Below are 18,417 nucleotides of genomic sequence, written 5' to 3' on the forward strand. Positions count from 1 at the left end.
GTATGTATTGACCTTTCTCCCCTGGTGTCCCTGTGTATGTATTGACCTCTCTCCCCTGGCGTCCCTGTGTATGTATTGACCTCTCTCCCCTGGCGTCCCTGTGTATGTATTGACCTCTCTCCCCTGGTGTCCCTGTGTATGTATTGACCTCTCTCCCCTGGTGTCCCTGTGTATGTATCGACCTCTCTCCCCTGGCGTCCCTGTGTATGTATTGACCTCTCTCCCCTGGTGTCCCTGTGTATGTATTGACCTCTCTCCCCTGGTGTCCCTGTGTATGTATTGACCTTTCTCCCCTGGTGTCCCTGTGTATGTATTGACCTCTCTCCCCTGGTGTCCCTGTGCATGTATCGACCTCTCTCCCCTGGTGTCCCTGTGTATGTATTGACCTTTCTCCCCTGGTGTCCCTGTGTATGTATTGACCTCTCTCCCCTGGTGTCCCTGTGCATGTATCGACCTCTCTCTCCTGGTGTCCCTGTGTATGTATTGACCTTTCTCCCCTGGTGTCCCTGTGTATGTATTGACCTCTCTCCCCTGGTGTCCCTGTGTATGTATTGACCTTTCTCCCCTGGTGTCCCTGTGTATGTATTGACCTCTCTCTCCTGGTGTCCCTGTGTATGTATTGACCTTTCTCCCCTGGTGTCCCTGTGTATGTATTGACCTCTCTCCCCTGGTGTCCCTGTGCAGAGTGAGCTGAAGGCCATGAAGGAACAGCTTCGTCAGAAGGAAGAGCAGCTTCAGGCCAAACAGCAGCAGGCCTCCATGTTGTCTGCTGAGCTGAGGGACGCGTCCAGCGCCCGCGACCGCACCATGGCTGACCTGTACCGCATGAGGCTGGAGACAGACGCCCTGCAGCAGGGGAAGCAGGAGGCCCTGGCCCAGTGTAGCCGTCTGGAGGGCCTGGTGAAACAGATGAAGGATGACGCCCAGCAGGAGGCGGTAAGGAGGATGCTTGATTTAGCGCTCTTCTCTTCTTCTTTTGTATAATTAGTTTGCACTCGATTTAGCTTGGAGATTGAACTTTTGGGACGATTCCATTTGTCCCGTTATACTGGACAAACTAAATCAAGTACAGCTGATATATTTGACAGACTAGTGTTCTGTCCAGGAGGTGTCCTGGTACATCAAGCTGCCTCACTACAGAAACAGGAGATAGACTAGTGTCCTGTCCAGGAAGTGTACTGGTACATCAAGTAACCTCACTCTAAAAATAACTGGTAACTAAGCTCCTGTTCTGAATCGGACAAGGTTTACTTGCTCCAATATTTGACAGGTCTGATGTTAACATGAAGTGGCCATCTCTGTTCTCACTGTCCCCCTGTGTGTTGTGTTGTGGGAGCAGCAGGCTAAGTCTGAGGTGTGCAGGGTGGAGGATGAGGCAGGGGCTGACCCAGCCACCGTGGCTGAGCTGCAGAGAGAGGTGGAGGATGAGGCTGACCCAGCCACCGTGGCTGAGCTGCAGAGAGAGGTGGAGGATGAGGCTGACCCAGCCACCGTGGCTGAGCTGCAGAGAGAGGTGGAGGACCTGAAGCTCCGGCTGCACATGGCTGCAGAACACTACAAAGAGAAGTACAAGGAGTGTCAGAGGCTGCAGAGACACGTGGTCAAGCTCTCTGAACAACCTGGGGTGAGTGACACACACACACACAGGCATGGATACACACACACACACAGGCATGGATACACAGACACACACAGGCATGGATACACAGACACACACACAGGCATGGATACACAGACACACACACAGGCATGGATACACACACACACACAGGCATGGATACACAGACACACACAGGCATGGATACACAGACACACACACACACACAGGCATGGATACACAGACACACATACACACAGGCATGGATACACACACACACACACACACAGGCATGGATGCACAGACACACACAGGCATGGACACACACACACACACACAGGCATGGATACACACACACACACAGGCATGGATACACACACACACACAGGCATGGATACACAGACACACACACAGGCATGGATACACAGACACACACACAGGCATGGATACACAGACACACACACACACACAGGCATGGATACACACACACACACAGGCATGGATACACAGACACACACGCACACAGGCATGGATACACACACACACAACACACACACACACACACACACATCAACATGTGTCTTCATATTGTTTGTGTCTAGGAACTGAGGAAGAACCCAGCAGCTGAGACCATGGCCGTCCCTCTGTCTGTCAGTCCAGACATCTCTGTTCCAGGTACACACACATTCCCCTCATATATTACTACCAGTGACAAACCCTGAATTAAAACATGTCCTCCTTTGTTGTAAACCTGTCAGGTCTGGTTTACATGCTAAATGTTTGATTTAAAGTCAAATGAACAGAGTTGAATTAGGGGTTAAAATAACACTTCCATCAGACAAGATGTGCATTTGATCCCAGAGGATACAACTATTTCTAGGTCCTTGATGTTAAACCTATTGATGGGTCAGTAACGGTCTGTCCTGTGTGTCCCCAGGGAGTCCAGGTTCTGCTGACCCCATGCTGGAGGCCATCATCCAGGAGAAACTCAAAGGTTTCAGCAGAGAGGCATCCGACAGGAGCGACAAGTACAGGAAATGCAAACAGATGCTGAGTGTAAGAACTCTTCTTGGCTTCCTGTCTGGTGTGTTCCTCATCATATTGTCACCAGTTCTTGCATAGTCGACCAGAGCAACCAATCAATCTAAAAATATAGAAAGAGAACACTGTTTCCCCAAAGGTATTTTTCCTCACTTCCAAGAGGTTCTGGTTTGAATAGGAACAGTCGGTGACCAGAGTGTTGTTGTCTCTCTAGGAGGAGAAGGAGAGTAGCTACATGTTGTGACCAGGATGTTGTTGTCTCTCTAGGAGGAGAAGGAGAGTAGCTACATGTTGTGACCAGAGTGTTGTCTCTCTAGGAGGAGAAGGAGAGTAGCTACATGTTGTGACCAGAGTGTTGTCTCTCTAGGAGGAGAAGGAGAGTAGCTACATATTGTGACCAGAGTGTTGTCTCTCTAGGAGGAGAAGGAGAGTAGCTACATGTTGTGACCAGAGTGTTGTCTCTCTAGGAGGAGAAGGAGAGTAGCTACATGTTGTGACCAGGATGTTGTTGTCTCTCTAGGAGGAGAAGGAGAGTAGCTACATGTTGTGACCAGAGTGTTGTCTCTCTAGGAGGAGAAGGAGAGTAGCTACATGTTGTGACCAGAGTGTTGTTGTCTCTCTAGGAGGAGAAGGAGAGTAGCTACATGTTGTGACCAGGGTGTTGTTGTCTCTCTAGGAGGAGAAGGAGAGTAGCTACATGTTGTGACCAGAGTGTTGTCTCTCTAGGAGGAGAAGGAGAGTAGCTACATGTTGTGACCAGAGTGTTGTCTCTAGGAGGAGAAGGAGAGTAGCTACATATTGTGACCAGAGTGTTGTCTCTCTAGGAGGAGAAGGAGAGTAGCTACATATTGTGACCAGAGTGTTGTCTCTCTAGGAGGAGAAGGAGAGTAGCTACATGTTGTGACCAGAGTGTTGTTGTCTCTCTAGGAGGAGAAGGAGAGTAGCTACATGTTGTGACCAGAGTGTTGTCTCTCTAGGAGGAGAAGGAGAGTAGCTACATGTTGTGACCAGAGTGTTGTTGTCTCTCTAGGAGGAGAAGGAGAGTAGCTACATGTTGTGACCAGAGTGTTGTCTCTCTAGGAGGAGAAGGAGAGTAGCTACATATTGTGACCAGAGTGTTGTCTCTCTAGGAGGAGAAGGAGAGTAGCTACATATTGTGACCAGAGTGTTGTCTCTCTAGGAGGAGAAGGAGAGTAGCTACATATTGTGACCAGAGTGTTGTCTCTCTAGGAGGAGAAGGAGAGTAGCTACATATTGTGACCAGAGTGTTGTCTCTCTAGGAGGAGAAGGAGAGTAGCTACATATTGTGACCAGAGTGTTATCTCTCTAGGAGGAGAAGGAGAGTAGCTACATATTGTGACCAGAGTGTTGTCTCTCTAGAGGAGAAGGAGAGTAGCTACATATTGTGAGAGTGTTGTCTCTCTAGGAGGAGAAGGAGAGTAGCTACATATTGTGACCAGAGTGTTGTCTCTCTAGGAGGAGAAGGAGCGTAGCTGCATGTTTGCTGATGAGCTGGCCAAGATGGAGGTGAAGCTGAGGGAGCAGCTGAAGACCAACGGCAGCCTGAAGCTGCAGCTGGCAGCCGAGGAGGACCGCTATAAGGTACATTGTAGAGCAGTACTACAGAGACGTCTGAGATCAGCTGGGGAAGACCACTATCAGGTACAGGATAGATTCTGTAGATACCAGTCTAGGAGGGCTACTACCAGGTACATTGTAGACTATGTAGAGCAGTACACAGATCTGAGATCACCAGAGGAGGATCATATATTGTCAGTTGAGCTTCCGTTTCCTCAAACCCAAAACTGACATGTCTGGGACCAGGCTAGGAGAATCACTACCAGGTCAGTGTAGAGTAGGGTTACAGACAGGTCTGGGACCAGGCTAGGAGAATCACTACCAGGTCAATGTAGAGTAGGGTTACAGACAGGTCTGGGACCAGGCTAGGAGAATCACTACCAGGTCAGTGTAGAGCAGGACTCTCCTACTCCAGTCCTGGAGAGCTAGATAGTTCAAGTGATGAGAAGCCTGGTCCCAGATCAGAATGTTTTATCCAACAACCTCTCCCTATCATTGTCATGCCATGATATAGCCTGGTCCCAGATCTGGATGTGATAGTGATGTAGCCATCTCCTCTAACTTATCATAGTCATGCCAAAGCACACACAGGTCTGGGACCAGGCTAGAATCAGAGCAGATAAATAGATATCAGTCCAGTTGAAGGCCAACTCCAGGGACAGTTGTGTTGATGGGCAGAGTCCGTTCAAAGGAAGGTTTTATTATTGTTTGTGAGTTCTGGAGACCGCCAGGTTCGGACTCTGAAGTTGTGTCCCAAATGGGACCCTATCCTTGTATAGTGCACTAGACCAGGGCCTGATGACTCCTTGCTGTCCCCAGTCCACCTGACCGTGCTGCTGCTCCAGTTTCAACTGTTCTGCCTTATTATTATTGGACCAAGCTGGTCATTTATGAACATTTGAACATCTTGGCAATGTTCTGTTATAATCTCCACCCGGCACAGCCAGAAGAGGACTGGCCACCCCACATAGCCTGGTTCCTCTCTAGGTTTCTTCCTAGGTTTTGGCCTTTCTAGGGAGTTTTTCCTAGCCACCGTGCTTCTACACCTGCATTGCTTGTTGTTTGGGGTTTTAGGCTGGGTTTCTGTACAGCACTTTGAGATATCAGCTGATGTACGAAGGGCTATATAAATAAATTTGATTTGAAATAAATTTGATCTGTAGGGCTTTGGACAACAGTATTGCACTATATAGAGAATAGTGAGCCGTTTGGGACACACCCACGGAGATAGCCAGGGACGGGGTTGGACTGAGGACTCCTGTTGCCTGACTAATGCAGGAGTTGGCTTTGTTCAGTGTCTCTGTGGAATTCAAACGGCATGTTCTGGTCTGAAGTCCCTCCTGGTGTAAATCTACTGTCTGAACAGGAACTGTCAAGGCCTTTTTATAGCTGCTATCAATTCATTGTTCGTCACTAGAAGTTAAAACTCCATGAAGGGAAAAATTAGTTCTGCTTTCAAGTGTACTTTTTGACAAAGGAGCTAAGATGAGTCTGATGTTTATTTGATATCAAATCATTTCCTCAACACCCATAATCTTAAATTGATGTCTCCTCCATGTCTCCTCCATGTCTCCTCCATGTCTCCTCCATGTCTCCTGACTGTCTCCTGTCTGTCTCCTCCATGTCTCCTGTCTGTCTCCTCCATGTCTCCTCCATGTCTCCTGTCTGTCTCCTCCATGTCTCCTCCATGTCTCCTGTCTGTCTCCTCCATGTCTCCTCCATGTCTCCTGACTGTCTCCTGTCTGTCTCCTCCATGTCTCCTGTCTGGATCCTGTCTGTCTCCTCCATGTCTCCTGTCTGTCTCCTCCATGTCTCCTGTCTGTCTCCTCCATGTCTCCTGTCTGTCTCCTCCATGTCTCCTCCATGTTTCCTGACTGTCTCCTCCATGTCTTCTGACTGTCTCCTCCATGTCTCCTGACTGTCTCCCTCCATGTCTCTCCATGTCTCCTCCACTGTCTCCCTCCATGTCTCCTCCATGTTTTGACTGTCTCCCTCCATGTCTCTTGACTGTCTCCCTCCATGTCTCTTGACTGTCTCCCTCCATGTCTCTTGACTGTCTCCCTCCATGTCTCCTGACTGTCTCCCTCCATGTCTCCTGTCTGTCTCCTGACTGTCTCGCTCCTACAGAGTCAGGTGGCTGAGAAGGGGCGTGCGCTGAAAGAACTGAAGGACACTCTGTCCGCTCTGATGAAGGACAAGGAGAGACTTGAGGAGGTTAGTATAGTTGGGGAAGTTAGTAAGTATAGCAACACTACACTATAGCTTTCATTTTCCTCCATTCTAGACTTCTCTCTGAACTAAAAACACCCCAAAAGAGCAGCAATTTTCCCCATATCCTAATCTGGCTGGGGTTTAACACATCTCTAATTGGTGAAGTAAAGCAAAGTGACTTCTTATTTTCCATTCAATTACTCTGGACCACAGAGGAGTCCACATTGGGCCCGGGAAACTGCTGAAGGGCTCGCTCGCGTACGCATTCGTCACTAAGAGCAACAAAACGACCCAATTTGAGGTTGAGACTGTCAATTAAATTGGCGTCTGGTTCAAACTTCCAGTAAAACACAAACCTTCCATTGCCTTTTGTAAATGAGAGGATATTCTTTTTTTAATGAATGACTAATTAAACTGTTTGTGAGAGAGAGACGGGGGAGAGAGAGACTGGGGCGAGAGAGAGACTGGGGAGAGAGAGCGACTGGGGAGAGAGAGACTGGGGAGAGAGAGACTGGGGAGAGAGAGACTGGGGAGAGAGAGACTGGGGAGAGAGAGACTGGGGAGAGAGAGACTGGGGGAGAGAGAGACTGGGGGAGAGAGAGACGGGGGAGAGAGAGACTGGGGAGAGAGAGACTGGGGAGAGAGAGACTGGGGAGAGAGAGACTGGGGAGAGAGAGAGAGACTGGGGAGAGAGAGACTGGGGAGAGAGAGACTGGGGAGAGAGAGACTGGGGAGAGAGAGACGGGGGAGAGAGAGACGGGGGAGAGAGAGACTGGGGAGAGAGAGACTGGGGAGAGAGAGACTGGGGAGAGAGAGACTGGGGAGAGAGAGACGGGGGAGAGAGAGACTGAGAGAGAGAGAGACGGGGGGAGAGAAACTGGGGGAGAGAGACGGGGGTAGAGAGGGAGAGACATTGGGGGGGGGGAGAGAGAGACAGTGGGGGAGAGAGAGGAGAGAGAGAGAGAGAGAGAGAGACTGGGGGAGAGAAACTGGGGGAGAGAGACGGGGGTAGAGAGAGAGAGACATTGGGGGGGGAGAGAGAGACATTGGGGGAGAGAGAGAGTGAGACAGTGGGGGAGAGAGAGAGTGAGATGGGGGGGAGAGAGAGAGAGAGACGGGGGGAGAGAAACTGGGGAGAGAGAGACGGGGGAGAGAGAGACTGGGGAGAGAGAGAGAGAGAGACGGGGAGAGATGGGGGAGGGAGGGAGAGAGATGGGGGAGGGAGGGAGAGAGATGGGGGAGGGAGGGAGAGAGATGGGGGGAGGGAGGGAGAGAGATGGGGGGGGCGAGAGAGAGACGGGGGGGGGGGAGAGAAAGACGGGGGGGGGGGGGGGGGGAGACGGGGAGAGAGAGACAGGGGGGGAGAGAGACGGGGGGGGGGAGAGGGAGATGGGGGAGAGAGGGAGGGTCTGAGCGGAGGGAGGGGGAGGGACCGAGGGGGATGGACTGAGGAGAGAGAGACGGGGGAGAGAGAGACGGGGAGAGAGAGAGAGAGAGACGGGGAGAGATGGGGGAGGGAGGGGAGAGATGGGGGAGGGAGGGAGAGAGATGGGGGAGGGAGGGAGAGAGATGGGGGGAGGGAGGGAGAGAGATGGGGGGGGCGAGAGAGAGACGGGGGGGGGAAGAGAAAGACGGGGGGGGGGGGGGGGGGGGGAGACGGGGAGAGAGAGACAGGGGGGGAGAGAGACGGGAGAGAGAGACAGGGGGAGAGAGAGACGGGGGGAGGGAGATGGGGGAGAGAGGGAGGGTCTGAGCGGAGGGAGGGGGAGGGACCGAGGGGGATGGACTGAGCGGAGGGAGGGGGTGGAGGGAGCGAGAGACCGATAGAGGGAGGGACCGAGCGGAGGGAGGGAGGGAGGGAGAGGGAGGGACCGAGCTGAGGGAGGGAGAGGGAGGGACCGAGCGAAGGAAGAACGACCATAGTTCTAGGTGCTGCTGTGAGGTGGTTGTGGCCAGTATTGACTCTCCTGGAGAGGAGGGACATAGAAATGTAGCTGAAGTTAGATCTGTAGCTGGCTAACATGCTGACCACACCGAGCGTTGTAAAATAAATGTACACATACATGTTATTCAATCATTGCACCCACACTGCTCGCACGCACCAAGGAGCGTCTGCATTGCCAAGCACTAAAATAGAAGTCAGTTCTATTTGTGACGCTTAACGCGGTGGAAGTCCTGCCTCTCCCATCTCCTCATTGGTTTATAGAAGCATATATCCACTTGCCATCACCTCATTGGTTATACCCACGTGGGTGATTGAAAGATGAACTGAGGTCGGTCGGTCGGTCAGTTGTGGTAATACACCTTATTATGAAAGTTAGATGCCAATCGCCATATAAGGTCCAAAGAAGAAAAAGGAGGAGGAGGAGAGATGACTAGAAACTATTCGGTTTATTATTTTTTGTGTGGATTAAAAGTCAGAGTCGAGGACCTTGTGAATTAAAGGTAAAATAACAACCCAATGTTTATATCCCAGGACAAATTAGCTAGTAACAGCAAGCTAGCTAAATAGGACAAATTAGCTAGCAACAGATAGCTAGCTACAGTGCCTTGCGAAAGTATTCGGCCCCCTTGAACTTTGCGACCTTTTGCCACATTTCAGGCTTCAAACATAAAGATATAAAACTGTATTTTTTTGTGAAGAATCAACAACAAGTGGGACACAATTATGAAGTGGAACAACATTTATTGGATATTTCAAACTTTTTTAACAAATCAAAAACTGAAAAATTGGGCGTGCAAAATTATTCAGCCCCTTTAAATGACTAATGATGATAAATACAATCCACCTGTGTGTAATCAAGTCTCCGTATAAATGCACCTGCACTGTGATAGTCTCAGAGGTCCGTCAAAAGCGCAGAGAGCATCATGAAGAACAAGGAACACACCAGGCAGGTCCGAGATACTGTTGTGAAGAAGTTTAAAGCCGGATTTGGATACAAAAAGATTTCCCAAGCTTTAAACATCCCAAGGAGCACTGTGCAAGCGATAATATTGAAATGGAAGGAGTATCAGACCACTGCAAATCTACCAAGACCTGGCCGTCCCTCTAAACTTTCAACTCATACAAGGAGAAGACTGATCAGAGATGCAGCCAAGAGGCCCATGATCACTCTGGATGAACTGCAGAGATTTACAGCTGAGGTGGGAGACTCTGTCCATAGGACAACAATCAGTCGTATATTGCACAAATCTGGCCTTTATGGAAGAGTGGCAAGAAGAAAGCCATTTCTTAAAGATATCCATAAAAAGTGTTGTTTAAAGTTTGCCACAAGCCACCTAGACGAGACACACCAAACATGTGGAAGAAGGTGCTCTGGTCAGATGAAACCAAAATTGAACTTTTTGGCAACAATGCAAAACGTTATTTTGACGTAAAAGCAACACAGCTGAACACACCATCCCCACTGTCAAACATGGTGGTGGCAGCATCATGGTTTGGGCCTGCTTTTCTTCAGCAGGGACAGGGAAGATGGTTAAAATTGATGGGAAGATGGATGGAGCCAAATACAGGACCATTCTGGAAGAAAACCTGATGGAGTCTGCAAAAGACCTGAGACTGGGATGGAGATTTGTCTTCCAACAAGACAATGATCCAAAACATAAAGCAAAATCTACAATGGAATGGTTCAAAAATAAACATATCCAGGTGTTAGAATGGCCAAGTCAAAGTCCAGACCTGAATCCAATCGAGAATCTGTGGAAAGAACTGAAAACTGCTGTTCACAAATGCTCTCCATCCAACCTCACTGAGCTCGAGCTGTTTTGCAAGGAGGAATGGGAAAAAATTTCAGTCTCTCGATGTGCAAAACTGATAGACATACCCCAAGCGACTTCCAGCTGTAATCGCAGCAAAAGGTGGCGCTACAAAGTATTAACTTAAGGGGGCTGAATAATTTTGCACGCCCAATTTTTCAGTTTTTGATTTGTTAAAAAAGTTTGAAATATCCAATAAATGTCGTTCCACTTCATGATTGTGTCCCACTTGTTGTTGATTCTTCACAAAAAATACAGTTTTATATCTTTATGTTTGAAGCCTGAAATGTGGCAAAAGGTCGCAAAGTTCAAGGGGGCCGAATACTTTCGCAAGGCACTGTAAATCGGACAAATTAGCTAGCAACAGCAAGCTAGCTAAATCGGACAAATTAGCTAGCAACTGCAAGCTAACTAGCTAAATTGGCATAAATGTTGAATGCTTTTCGACCTGTCCCCAAATGAATGTAATTGGTTGAGTTTGTTTTGATATTTCAACCTGGGTGCGTGTCCGGTAGGCATGGTGTCTGTGTTTTCTTCTCAGGACCAGCTACACTTTGAGTGATGTTTCAGGCATGGTACTTCTTAGCATCAAAAGATCAGATTTACAATATATGAATACATTTCCTCCACAAGATAGCACTGTTCTGTTAGAGAAAATACAAGATCAGTTATTTTAAAAGATTCTCTTTCCAATCCTAAATATATAATAATGTAATAGTGTCTGTTGTCTTGTCTGTCCCCACCAGGATCTCCAGACGAGTGCTGGTGCTGGTAGGAAGACGGAGGCTGTAGTGTCAGAGGAGATGAGAATTCAGTCTGTGTTCCTGCAGTATCCCCTGCCCTACCCCCAGGATGCCCCCACTCCACTGCTGGTCCCCCAGAGCCCCACACAGCTGCACTTTGGGAACCCCTACTCCACCTCAGATGCAAGAGGTTGGTCCCACCCTCCTTACTAACCCTACTCCTCCTCAGTCACATTTCAGTTGAATATGAGAGATTGGTCCCCCCCCCCCTTACTAACCCTACTCCACCTCAGTCACATTTCAGTTTAATATGAGAGGTTGCCCCCCCCCCCCCTTAATAACCCTACTCCACCTCAGTACCTGGACAATTATTCAATATGCTAACGTAGGATATAGAAACGCCGGTAACTTTCCCAGGTTTTCCAGCAATCCCGGTTGAAGGATTCCTGGATTTCCTGATTCTGAGAATTATCCAACTGGGAATTTTGAGAAAGCGGAATTTTACAACCCTAATATGTTTCTATTCTTTTTGACCCTCTCTTCCCCATCACTCTAGACGGAGCGGACGGGGAGTTCTCTGATGACCTGCTGCCCCGCCTTCCTCCTGTGGGCCCCCCCTCCTGGGATAGTAACGTGGTCTGCATCCAGCCAGCACGCAACCTCAGCCGGCCCGACGGCCTGGAGGACCCAGAGGAGCAGCAGAACAACAACAATGTGAGTCAGCTAGTCTGAGGACAACAACGGTAGTCAGCTAGTCTGAGAACAACAACGGTAGTCAGCTAGTCTGAGAACAACAATGGTAGTCAGCTAGTCTGAGAACAACAACAATGTGAGTCAGCTAGTCTGAGGACAACAACGGTAGTCAGCTAGTCTGAGAACAACAACGATAGTTAGCTAGTCTGAGAACAACAACGGTAGTCAGCTAGTCTGAGAACAACAACGGTAGTTAGCTAGTCTGAGAACAACAACAATGTGAGTCAGCTAGTCTGAGAACAACAACAATGTGAGTCAGCTAGTCTGAGAACAACAACGGTAGTCAGCTAGTCTGAGAACAACAACAATGTGAGTCAGCTAGTCTGAGAACAACAACAATGTGAGTCAGCTAGTCTGAGAACAACAACAATGTGAGTCAGCTAGTCTGAGAACAACAACGGTAGTCAGCTAGTCTGAGAACAACAACGGTAGTCAGCTAGTCTGAGAACAACAACGGTAGTCAGCTAGTCTGAGAACAACAACGGTAGTCAGCTAGTCTGAGAACAACAACGGTAGTCAGCTAGTCTGAGAACAACAACGGTAGTCAGCTAGTCTGAGAACAACAACGGTAGTCAGCTAGTCTGAGAACAACAACGGTAGTCAGCTAGTCTGAGAACAACAACGGTAGTCAGCTAGTCTGAGAACAACAACGGTAGTCAGCTAGTCTGAGAACAACAACGGTAGTCAGCTAGTCTGAAAACAACAACGGTAGTTAGCTAGTCTGAGAACAACAACGGTAGTCAGCTAGTCTGAGAACAACAACGGTAGTCAGCTAGTCTGAGAACAACAACGGTAGTCAGCTAGTCTGAGAACAACAACGGTAGTCAGCTAGTCTGAGAACAACAACGGTAGTCAGCTAGTCTGAGAACAACAACGGTAGTCAGCTAGTCTGAGAACAACAACGGTAGTCAGCTAGTCTGAGAACAACAACGGTAGTCAGCTAGTCTGAGAACAACAACGGTAGTCAGCTAGTCTGAGAACAACAACGGTAGTCAGCTAGTCTGTAGAACAACAACGGTAGTCAGCTAGTCTGAGAACAACAACGGTAGTCAGCTAGTCTGAGAACAACAACGGTAGTCAGCTAGTCTGAGAACAACAACGGTAGTCAGCTAGTCTGAGAACAACAACGGTAGTCAGCTAGTCTGAGAACAACAACGGTAGTCAGCTAGTCTGAGAACAACAACGGTAGTCAGCTAGTCTGAGAACAACAACGGTAGTTAGCTAGTCTGAGAACAACAACGGTAGTTAGCTAGTCTGAAAACAACAACGGTAGTTAGCTAGTCTGAGAACAACAACAGTAGTCAGCTAGTCTGAGAACAACAGCGGTAGTCAGCTCGTCTGAGAACAACAACGGTAGTCAGCTCGTCTGAGAACAACAACGGTAGTCAGCTCGTCTGAGGACAACAACGGTAGTCAGCTAGTCTGAGAACAACAACGGTAGTCAGCTAGTCTGAGGACAACAACGGTAGTCAGGTAGTCTGAGAACAACAACGGTAGTCAGCTAGTCTGAGAACAACAGCGGTAGTCAGCTAGTCTGAGAACAACAACGGTAGTCAGCTAGTCTGAGGACAACAACGGTAGTCAGCTAGTCTGAAAAAATCCACAATGTCAGTTAGTCTGCCTTAAAGATAGACCAGAGGAGGCTGGTGAGGGGAGGACAGCTCCTAGTAATAATTGGAGATGAATAAAGTGCACATTATGAAAGCATGTTTGATACTGTTACCTTCATTCCAGCCTTACAGTTGTCCTCTGATTTAAGTGACACCAGCCTCCACTGAGGTTCTCAGTGATATGTTGCATCATACACAGTGGGAGGAGGATTTCTGCTTCAACAGTTGTGTGTGATAGATAGTATTTCTGAAGTAGTTTTCTACCCTCCACCACAGGGCAATGCCAATGAACAGCCTGCAGCAACTACTGAACCCCACAGCCCATTCTTAAATGATGGACAGACTCCACTTGGCTTCGAGTCCAGGTAACACACACACACACACACACACACACACACTGAAGGCCTGCGCTCCCCAAAATGCATTGAAGTTGGTCTCTCACCACAGCACAGCAGCTTCCCAGCTCCAACCTGTGTAAAGTCTTTGTTCTGTAATGTAGGTGTTAACATGAGTGGCCCAGCTAGTGGCCCACCCACGTAGAGTAGACCCCCTGACAGATGGTCTTTATTAGCCTGTTAGCTGTCCTGCTCTGCTCCCTCTGCCAACATCATCACTTGGCCGCTCATTAACCCAACGCCCTCTCAATACCTTCTCTCCCTGTTGCTCTCTCAAAACCTTCTGTCTGTCGCTCTCTCAATACCTTCTCTCTTGGTTGCTCTCAATACCTTCTCTCCTGGTTGCTCTCTCAATACCTTCTCTCCCTGTTTCTCTCTCAATACCTTCTCTCCCTGTTGCTCTCTCAATACCTTCTTTCCCTGTTGCCCTCTCAATACCTTCTCTCCCTGTTGCTCTCTCAATACCTTCTCTCCCTGTTGCCCTCTCAATACCTTCTTTCCCTGTTGCCCTCTCAATACCTTCTCTCCCTGTTGCCCTCTCAATACCTTCTCTCCCTGTTGCTGTCTCAATACCTTCTCTCCCTGTTGCCCTCTCAATACCTTCTCTCCCTGTTGCTGTCGCAATACCTTCTCTCCCTGTTGCCCTCTCAATACCTTCTCTCCCTGTTGCTGTCTCAATACCTTCTCTCCCTGTTGCCCTCTCAATACCTTCTCTCCCTGTTGCTGTCTCAATACCTTCTCTCCCTGTTTCTCTCTCAATACCTTCTCTCCCTGTTGCTCTCTCAATACCTTCTCTCCCTGTTGCTCTCTCAATACCTTCTCTCCCTGTTGCCCTCTCAATACCTTCTTTCCCTGTTGCCCTCTCAATACCTTCTCTCCCTGTTGCCCTCTCAATACCTTCTCTCTCTGTTGCCCTCTCAATACCTTCTTTCTCTGTTGCCCTCTCTCCTTCTCTCCTTGTTGCCCTCTCAATACCTTCTCTCCCTGTTTCTCTCTCAATACCTTCTCTCCCTGTTGCTCTCTCAATACCTTCTCTCCCTGTTGCTCTCTCAATACCTTCTCTCCCTGTTGCCCTCTCAATACCTTCTTTCCCTGTTGCCCTCTCAATACCTTCTCTCCCTGTTGCCCTCTCAATACCTTATCTCCCTGTTGCCCTCTCAATACCTTCTCTCCCTGTTGCCCTCTCAATACCTTCTTTCTCTGTTGCCCTCTCTCCTTCTCTCCTTGTTGCCCTCTCAATACCTTCTCTCTCTGTTGCCCTCTTAATACCTTCTCTCCCTGTTGCCCTCTCAATACCTTCTTTCCCTGTTGCCCTCTCAATACCTTCTCTCCCTGTTGCTCTCTCAATACCTTCTCTCCCTGTTGCCCTCTCAATACCTTCTTTCTCTGTTGCCCTCTCAATACCTTCTTTCTCCTGTTGCCCTCTCAATACCTTCTCTCCTCTGTTGCCCTCTCAATACCTTCTCTCTCTGTTGCCCTCTCAATACCTCCTCTCTCTGTTGCCCTCTCAATACCTTCCCTCCCTGTTGCTCTCTCAATACCTTCTCTCTCTGTTGCCCTCTCAATATCTTCTCTCTCTGTTGCCCTCTCAATACCTTCTCTCCCTGTCGCTCTCTCAATACCCTCTCTCTCTCTGTCGCTCTCTCAATACCTTCTCTCCCTCTGTCGCTCTCTCAATACCTTCTCTCCCTGTTGCCCTCTAAATACCTTCTCTCCCTGTCGCTCTCTCAATACCTTCTCTCCCGGTTGCCCTCTCAATACCTTCTCTCCCTGTTGCTCTCTCCTCTTCTCTCCCTGTTGCCCTCTCAATACCTTCTCTCTCTGTTGCCCGCTCTTCTTCTCTCCCTGTTGCTCTCTCAATACCTTCTCTCCCTGTTGCCCTCTCAATACCTTCTCTCTCTGTTGCCCTCTCTCCTTCTCTCTCTGTTGCCCTCTCTCCTTCTCTCTCTGTTGCCCTCTCTCCTTCTCTCTCTGTTGCCCTCTCTCCTTCTCTCCCTGTTGCCCTCTCAATACCTTCTCTCTCCCTGTTGCCCTCTCAATACCTTCTCTCTCCCTGTTGCCCTCTCAATACCTTCTCTCCCTGTTGCCGTCTCAATACCTCCTCTCTCTGTTGCCCTCTCAATACCTCCTCTCTCTGTTGCCCTCTCAATACCTCCTCTCTCTGTCGCTCTCTCAATACCTTCTCTCCCTGTCGCTCTCTCAATACCATCTCTCCCTGTTGCTCTCTCAATACCTTCTCTCTTGGTTGCTCTCTCAATACCCTTTCTCCTGGTTGCTCTCTCAATACCTTCTCTCCCTGTTTCTCTCTCAATACCTTCTCTCCCTGTTGCTCTCTCAATACCTTCTCTCCCTGTTGCCCTCTCAATACCTTCTCTCCCTGTTGCCGTCTCAATACCTTCTCTCCCTGTTGCCCTCTCAATACCTTCTTTCCCTGTTGCCCTCTCAATACCTTCTCTCCCTGTTGCCCTCTCAATACCTTCTCTCCCTGTTGCCCTCTCAATACCTTCTCTCTCCCTGTTGCCCTCTCAATACCTTCTCTCCCTGTTGCCGTCTCAATACCTCCTCTCTCTGTTGCCCTCTCAATACCTCCTCTCTCTGTTGCCCTCTCAATACCTCCTCTCTCTGTCGCTCTCTCAATACCTTCTCTCCCTGTCGCTCTCTCAATACCATCTCTCCCTGTTGCTCTCTCAATACCTTCTCTCTTGGTTGCTCTCTCAATACCCTTTCTCCTGGTTGCTCTCTCAATACCTTCTCTCCCTGTTTCTCTCTCAATACCTTCTCTCCCTGTTGCTCTCTCAATACCTTCTCTCCCTGTTGCCCTCTCAATACCTTCTCTCCCTGTTGCCCTCTCAATACCTTCTCTCCCTGTTGCCCTCTCAATACCTTCTCTCCCTGTTGCCCTCTCAATACCTTCTCTCCCTGTTGCCGTCTCAATACCTTCTCTCCCTGTTGCCCTCTCAATACCTTCTTTCCCTGTTGCCCTCTCAATACCTTCTCTCCCTGTTGCCCTCTCAATACCTTCTCTCCCTGTTGCCCTCTCAATACCTTCTCTCTCTGTTGCCCTCTCAATACCTTCTCTCTCTGTTGCCCTCTCTTCTTCTCTCCCTGTTGCTCTCTCAATACCTTCTCTCCCTGTTGCCCTCTCAATACCTTCTCTCTCTGTTGCCCTCTCCTTCTCTCCCTGTTGCCCTCTCTCCTCCTCTCTGTTGCCCTCTCTCCTTCTCTCTCTGTTGCCCTCTCTCCTTCTCTCCCTGTTGCCCTCTCAATACCTTCTCTCTCTCTGTTGCCCTCTCAATACCTTCTCTCCCTGTTGCCCTCTCTCCTTCTCTCCCTAACCTTACTTTGTTTCTTTCCCCATCTCTTCCTTCTCCTTCCTCACTCCATTCTTTCTCTGTCTTTCCTCTGTGCAGTGTGAACGTCCACATGCGCTGTCCACTGTGTGAGTTGATCTTCCCGCCCAACTACGACCAGAGTAAGTTTGTGGAGCATGTAGAGAGCCACTGGAAGGTGTGCCCCATGTGCAGCGAGCAGTTCCCCCTCGACTGTGACCAGAAGGTCTTTGAGAACCACGTGCTCACCCACTTTGACTCCGCCAACGTGCTCAACTTTGACTAAAAACCTCATCCCCGCTACAACCTTCATTTTCTGTCAGTCGCCACTGAAATGAAGCTGCCTTGCTCTTTTCCCCTGACACATGTAACAGGTGTGACGATCTCATTCTGATTCACTTCTAGGACCAGTGGCGTTTTGATGAGCGTCTTTTATTAACTAGGGAAACGGTCTTCTTATTCGGCAGTGTGATTGGTGCTCTGATTTGATGTATAATTCAGACCAGGGATACATATATCTGTGTGAATCAGTCTTTAATATGAAGTGTCCCATTTGATTTGTTATTCCTCTGATTGTATTAGTGAGATGTTATGGCTGTGCTCATCTCTGACCACTCGATCAGTCCCAGACACTACTAGACTATGTGAAGTCAGGGAAAGTAAGCTGCATCAAACATGCATTTCAACTGTTCCAACCCAAATGCTTTCCCCTGAGCTTCATAGTCAAATTCAGGTATTCATGATGTTTAGAAAGCAGCCACCTCGCTGCACTATATGCAGACAGACGGGACAAATAATTTGCTTCTAAACCTTATTATTATATTATCTTTAAATCATCTATTGTAGAATAATCTTTTAAGAGCCAACGGCGTTATAAGCTTTTTCAGTATGTGTGGTTAGAAAGAGCTGTTATATTTTAGTGTCAGTTGATTCTCCTGATTTAGTCCACTGGTTTGGTTGTCTGAATAAAGAAGTCATGTTTCACCTTTCACTACTGATTAACATGCATGCCAGGATTCTGTTATTTCACCACTATACAAAACCTTTGAGTCCCATGTAATGACATCTTAACTAATAAAGTCTGTTTGGAACCATATAGAGTATCAGACTATAATATAGCCACTTACTTCCATGCCTTGTACACGTACATACTCAGTCAGGGCTCCTTTGTAAAACATCTGTAAATGGTGCAGAAATGTCCAGGAACACAGAGGCAGTTGTATTGTAATCACAGCTACATTCCTAAAGCAGCTAGTTTTGTACATCAGTCAGTTACAAAACAACCTCTGCTGTTGCCTTAGTTTATAGGGGTGGCAGGTAGCCTAGTGGTTAGAGCCAGTAACCAAAAGGTTACTGGATCGAATCCCGAGCTGACAAGGTCAAAATCTGTCGTTCTGCCTCTGA

The 18,417-nt window shown here is 48.6% G+C and overlaps 1 protein-coding gene across 8 annotated transcripts in view; it reads left to right on the plus strand.

Annotated features, from left to right (window-relative positions):
• Nucleotides 1-18,109, plus strand: part of LOC139398997 (tax1-binding protein 1 homolog B-like) — a 33,632-nt gene extending 15,523 nt beyond the window's left edge. The window contains exons 8-18 of one of the 8 annotated variants that reach the window (XM_071144629.1): nucleotides 685-936; nucleotides 1,340-1,417; nucleotides 1,466-1,624; nucleotides 2,200-2,272; nucleotides 2,535-2,653; nucleotides 4,115-4,240; nucleotides 6,344-6,430; nucleotides 10,930-11,116; nucleotides 11,483-11,640; nucleotides 13,566-13,654; nucleotides 17,095-18,109. In XM_071144629.1, the coding sequence (XP_071000730.1) occupies nucleotides 685-936; nucleotides 1,340-1,417; nucleotides 1,466-1,624; nucleotides 2,200-2,272; nucleotides 2,535-2,653; nucleotides 4,115-4,240; nucleotides 6,344-6,430; nucleotides 10,930-11,116; nucleotides 11,483-11,640; nucleotides 13,566-13,654; nucleotides 17,095-17,299 (1,533 nt within the window). In that variant the 3' untranslated portion in view covers nucleotides 17,300-18,109. Of the gene's footprint in view, nucleotides 1-684; nucleotides 937-1,339; nucleotides 1,625-2,199; nucleotides 2,273-2,534; nucleotides 2,654-4,114; nucleotides 4,241-6,343; nucleotides 6,431-10,929; nucleotides 11,117-11,482; nucleotides 11,641-13,565; nucleotides 13,655-17,094 lie in introns of all 8 variants that reach the window. The other 7 variants (XM_071144631.1, XM_071144630.1, XM_071144633.1 and 4 more) reach the window with 7 other exon arrangements.
• The last annotated feature ends 308 nt before the right edge of the window (nucleotides 18,110-18,417 follow it).

This window comes from Oncorhynchus clarkii, unplaced genomic scaffold, assembly GCF_045791955.1.
Source record: "Oncorhynchus clarkii lewisi isolate Uvic-CL-2024 unplaced genomic scaffold, UVic_Ocla_1.0 unplaced_contig_13889_pilon_pilon, whole genome shotgun sequence".
NCBI lineage: Eukaryota > Metazoa > Chordata > Actinopteri > Salmoniformes > Salmonidae > Oncorhynchus > Oncorhynchus clarkii.